Below are 6,000 nucleotides of genomic sequence, written 5' to 3'. Positions count from 1 at the left end.
TTCAGGTGTAAGTCTATTCATTATGAAATGGCAAACCAAACTGAGCATAAATCAAGTGACAGTTGTCAAAAAGACCATCTACGAAAAAAGTAGTGCCAACTTGAAAACCTAACCTCTAAAAAAAACACCCTTTATTTGTTGGGTTATGTAAAGTCTAAATGCTTTTTGGGCAAATCAGCTTCGATTGAGGGTTTGGATGACAACATTACTAAAGTCATTCACGAGATACCGACCGAAGCCCTCCAGCGAGTCATACAAAATTGGTGTTTACGGATGGATGACCGAATTACGGCGCAGTTGCGGTCAACATTTGAAAGGGATTCCGTTTAAAAAATAAATGTCATAAATGGTTCTACACAGAACTAAGAAAGATTGCCCAATTAATTTGATTTTTCCTTGTTTTATTTCAATTTAAAAGCCGATGCCTCTAAATTGTTCACCCTTTACAACAAAAGTAGTGTCAAAATAAGTTACATTCAACATTGGTACCCCTGGTTTCCACAAGGTAACAATGCACTGCGAAAATTTGCGCTCCCACTGCAGCCTATGACGTTGACGTTGGCGTCGTCGTTTCGCGCGCTGCATTGTTGTTTTCCGTGCCACTTGTAATTCAACAACACTGTAACCTCACCCATTAACACCACCACCACTGCGCACTCTTGTCTTGTCATCACTCAAACGCATAAACATTCGCAACAACAATCAAACAAAAACATTATTGATATAGCCGTTGCGGTTGGCGTCGGCTTTGACGTTCGGTGTCAGCGGTCTGCTGTCGTGCATTGAATTGAAAGTGTGGCACTGGTGGCACCGAGCGGGCGTTCAACGCAATTCACCAACATTGACATCTGAGCATTGAAACGAAAATAAATACACAAAATGTAAACAGTAAAACCTACACCTAACACTTCGTTGCTGGCCGTTGTTGTTGTTTTCATTTGCCGGTAGTTGCCTGTGTTTATACTGCATGAACTAGTAATAACTGCGCTGTCATTCATCGGCAACGTTGCTACGTTCGCTGTTCGCTGTTCGGTGTTTGGTTGCGCGATTTCACTGATGCCTCTGCTAGTGCAGCGGCTTAGATAGATGAATTTTCCAAAGCAATTTTTATTGCAGATTCATTTCGCTTTCGGCAACGAATGTCGTCAGTGGGTGTTTGATGTGTTCGATGTATTTCGTATAATCTTTTAAGACGCGTCGTAAAATTATTACGGTGATTTCTCATTGCATTCATTTGTGTAGTTGTTGAGCCAGAAAGTGGAATAGAGGAAAAGAAAAAGTAAGTCTTATTCACTAAAATTCTGCTTATCAATAATTCTCTGATTTTATTTTTGGTTTCTTTGGATGTTCGTGTTTGATTTACATGTGTACACACATACATACATACCTATGTATGTTGTTCGTTGTTTATTTTCCTGTATTTGATTTATTAAAAAATCGCCAATTTACATCTTTTACATACAAAAAATACTCTAAAAAAATATTACATTGGACCCTGCAGTGCATCTGATAAAATCGATTGTGACATTCGCCAAGCAACATCTGAGTGAAGTTTTATTTTTGTAAGTAATATTTTTGTTTTATATAATATACATATTTACATACTTATTCGTTTGTATTTAAGTTTAATATTTTATTAAGTTATGTTTATTTTAATAAGCTGTGTATTTCTTTACGTATTACTTTGTGCATTATACATATATGTACATACATGTACGTACATATGTATGTATGCATGCATGCATGTATATGTTGGATCATCTTTTCAATATACGCGCCCATTTTTGTAACCAATCATTTGTTGTGCTGCGTAAAAATCTAGCAAAAATTGTCAAGCAACGAAATTCCGGAGAATTGTGTGATGTACTCTCTAGAAGAGAGAAAGATACAAAAGTGTAAGCGGAGAGAAATCTTACACGTTTCATAGACAGCTGATTGTCTTGTCGTTTGAATTCATGGTGGGAAAAATTCCCATATCAGACCGTTAACCGGCTCTCAGCGAATTTGAAAAAAATTGGTCAACGGGGTCACCGCAGCGGGTTTGCTTACGAAAAAACTGAGCTTGTGTTCGTGATATACGAAAAAAATCAAAACAGTCCTCGCTAAAGTTACTTCGTTGCCGTCTGACCACTCACTGGTTGAACGTGTATGTGTATAAATGTGAAATGAGCGGAAATTCATTAGAAGGCGGAGTGCTTTTCCGAGATAATTTACTCAAGAAGCTTGACACAAAGAATATGTAATATATATATTTAGTTAGTAGCTGTGTTCGCCTTCAAGATCATCCATTACCAGACATCACCCCAAATCAGGAGCACAAGCGACAACTTTCACCCAAAGTCTTGGAACAGCAAAAAAGTTAAGAAATGCAAAATTTTCCATTACTTGTAAAAACCGGTAGAAAAAGACATAACTGCTGAGATTCTTTAAAAACCTATAGTTTTGAGCCGCCTCAGAAAGGCAAATGGCTTAGGTAGGTAGATATGTAGGTAGGTAGAAGTGGCAGTTGGTCTCTCAACAACTCACTTAGACAGTTTTCGATCCATTGTGATACCACAGTAGCAGTTTATCTCCTATTCCACGTTAAATCATTTTATTTTAAGTGCAAACCCATTGATCTGGCTGACACTTACATACATATATCCCTAAGTTCATCAGTATCATTCAAGAACGATGAGCCAAAGTTTCTAAACCGAGTGGCATGCCACGCGTGACAGTAACAGTGAAGATGTCTGATCGACTCTTCCTCCTCCTCATTCTTACTGCCTCTGCAATAGTCGAAATGAGGTACATTCAATCTTTAAGCATGTCGACTTAAGAGACTGCCCTGTGGTCTAAGCAACTAATGTAGACACGTCTTTCCTTGACCGATTGAGTAGTACCTTTGAACGCTTGACGTCTCATTCTGAAGTGACAATGTTATTTGTGTATCACGCAGTTTGTATGTTGAGAAAGGTATATCTAAACGTGGCAGGCGAGTGGTTTTTTTTTTTGTCGGGACAACTAGCAAGTGCAGCACTCAGACATTAATTAAGTCCATTGTACTACACTTGGATTCCCTTTTAATTTTCTTTAAATCTCCGAAGAAATCTGAGTAGATCTTGTGGTGCCAAGGAGCCAAGATGGTCGCTTCTTAACACATCAGTACCAAAGACCTCAAACCTGATTCGAGCGAAGGCGGGGCAGACACACAGGAAGTGGCCCGCCGTCTCATCCTCCTCTTCACAAGCTGGGCAGAGTACACTGTCTGAGATGCTCAACCTTTCCATGTGCTTCGCCCACAGAAAGTGGCCCGTCATCAGTCCAACCAGCCGTCTGCACTCCCCTCTGCTTAATGACAGAAGGGTTTGCGACAGTCGATCGGACATGACAGGTAACATCAGTTTAGTCCATCTGCAGCCTCTCTCAGTCTGCCAAGCTCGCTTGTGGGTGGTAGTTACCCATTTGCTAACCGTGGCTGTGATGGCCGCAGAAGGGAGTGGCAAAACGGGCTCTGAGGCCAACTTCTTCTTCCACCATATTAGCTAAGGAGTCAGAGGTCTCGTTACCCGCGATACCCACGTGTCCCGGGACCCATGTCAGCATCAAGCTATTATGTCTACCGACATAGTTCAGCCTGGATTTACAGGACTTGACTGCCCCTGATGTGGTTTGAGGGCTGTCTAAGGCCAGCTTGGCTGTCGCTGCAGACACATATAGATCGGCCTGGATTTACAGGACTTGACTGCCCCTGATGTGGTTTGAGGGCTGTCTAAGGCCAGCTTGGCTGTCGCTGCAGACACATATAGATCTGCCTCTCCATCGTTTTTCCACAACAAAGTTCATCGCTTCTTGAACTGCATACACCTCAGCTTGAAACACAGATGCATGCATTCCAAGAGCAAAGTGCAGTTTTGTCCCGCTGGATTCCATGCAGACCCCAGAGCCAAAGCCATGCTCGGTCCTGGAGCCATCCGTAAAAATGCGAAAACACTGTTTGCCGGGCTCATTTTCTGAGTCTTCCCACAACTGAGCCTCTGGTAGCACTACACTGTATCTCTTTTCAAGTACGACTTTTGATGGCATTCCATGCAGACCCCAGAGCCGGAGCCATGCTCGGTCCTGGAGCCATCCGTAAAAATGCGAAAACACTGTTTGCCGGGCTCATTTTCTGAGTCTTCCCACAACTGAGCCTCTGGTAGCACTACACTGTATCTCTTTTCAAGTACGACTCTTGATGGTATGGAGTCAAGGGGCATGGAGAGAGTCGTTGGATCGACGTCCATGCCTTCTCTGTGTTCCAATGCCGGACAGTGGCCGTACCAGTTCCCATTGTGTTTCAGTCTGCAGATGGCCTTCAAGGCCTCTCCTTGAATGAAAGCATCGAGTGGTGGTAAACCAATCAGAGCATCTAATGCCGGGTCTGAAGTAGTCGGAAAAGCTCCGGTGCAACAGATGGCCACAGTGCGTTGTAGTTTCGATAAGGTCCTCTTGACTCCCACTAGGGAGAGTCTACTCACCCAGACCACTGATGCATAGGTGATAATGGGTCTTATCATAGCCGTGTAGATCCATAGGACCTTGCTAGGAGAGAGACCCCACGTTTTCCCAAAGACACCTTTGCACTGCCAGAAAGCTGTCAGTGCTTTGGATGCCTTTGTTTCAAGTGGTTTCCATAGGAGCTTACTATCGAGGATTACTCCAAGATATTTAATTTCCTTGGATAGCTGGATTGTGACTCCTTTTAGCTTTGGCAGAACGAGTCCATCAAGCTTCCTCCTTCTGATAAAGAGGACAATACCAGTTTTGGCGGGATCTGCCGATATCCCATTCGCACAGCACCAAGTGTCAATCCGATCCAGAGTTTTCTGCACTTTCCTGCAGATGTTCATAAGCGCAGGGCCTGTTACCAAACAAGCAACATCGCCCGCATATGCTTGTGCGTAGACTCCCGAATCGTTTAAGGTGGTAAGTAGAGGATCGATTACCATGCACCAGAGCAATGGAGACAGCACACCGCCTTGGGGACAGCCTCTATTAACCCCAGATGACACCAGCAGATCTTCCTCTGCTCGCACCGAAACGATTCTTTGGGCCAGCATCGAATGAATCCAATTTACTAGCACCCGGTCTACGCCGTGCCTACTAGCAGAGTTACACATACTGCCAAAAGTAGCATTATCAAACGCCCCCTCTATGTCTAAAAAGATGCCCATAGCGTAGTCCCTCCTGTCGATGGCCAGCTCTACCCTAGCAACAAGGTTTTGCAGTGCCGACTCGCAGGATTTTCCACTCTGATAGGCATGCTGAAATAGATACAGAGGGTGAGCCTTCAGCGACTTCTGACGTATGCGCAATTCCACCAGTCGTTCGAGACTTTTCAGCATGAAAGAGGTCATGCTGATGGGTCTAAAGCTTCTGGGGCTGATGTAGTCGTCTTTTCCAATCTTTGGGATGAAAGCGACCCTCACCATCCTCCAAGAGCGTGGTATGTAAGCCAGTGCCAGGCATGCCGAGAAGATTTTCTTCGGGGCTGCAGTCACGGACTCTGCGCCTTCCTTCAGCATGGCAGGATATATGCCATCTCGTCCGGTCGACTTGTAGCCGCCAAAAGATTTGATGGCAAATCGAATGGCGGCCTCATTCACCACAGATCTGGCAACGAACCAGTCATGCCGAGAAGGTGTAACAGCTCCGACAACTGCCTCTATCAATAAGGGCTGTTGCCGGCTGACGCTTATCTGATTACCAGGAAAGTGAGATTCCATCAGTAAGCTGAGTGTCTCACTTTGCCGCTCCGTGAAGGAGCCATCAGATTTCCTAAGTGACCTCAGCTTTGCAGTAGGGTCCCTTTTCAGGATCCTAACCAATTTCGCCGTGTCACTCAGAGATTCAATACCGCTGCAGAATTCCCTATATGAGGCTCTTTTTGATTCCCGAATAAGCCTCTTGTTGTTCTTCTGAACATCACGGTATCGCTCCCAGTCCTCTGCAAGGTTAGTCTTGAGGGCCCGGTTTAGA

At 44.2% G+C, this 6,000-nt stretch overlaps 1 protein-coding gene across 1 annotated transcript in view; it reads left to right on the top strand.

The window, feature by feature from the left end:
• Positions 1 to 1,142: 1,142 nt before the first annotated feature.
• Positions 1,143 to 6,000, top strand: part of LOC129240621 (fatty-acid amide hydrolase 2) — a 90,643-nt gene continuing 85,785 nt past the window's right edge. The window contains exons 1-2 of the mRNA XM_054876543.1: positions 1,143 to 1,279; positions 1,502 to 1,562. Of these exons, the coding sequence (XP_054732518.1) occupies position 1,279; positions 1,502 to 1,562 (62 nt within the window). The 5' untranslated portion in view covers positions 1,143 to 1,278. The remainder of the gene's footprint in view (positions 1,280 to 1,501; positions 1,563 to 6,000) is intronic.

Source organism: Anastrepha obliqua, chromosome 1, assembly GCF_027943255.1.
Source record: "Anastrepha obliqua isolate idAnaObli1 chromosome 1, idAnaObli1_1.0, whole genome shotgun sequence".
In the NCBI taxonomy this organism is placed as follows: domain Eukaryota; kingdom Metazoa; phylum Arthropoda; class Insecta; order Diptera; family Tephritidae; genus Anastrepha; species Anastrepha obliqua.
The sequence above is the reverse complement of the archived record's forward strand: the minus strand, read 5'-3'. Positions and strand labels throughout refer to the sequence as shown.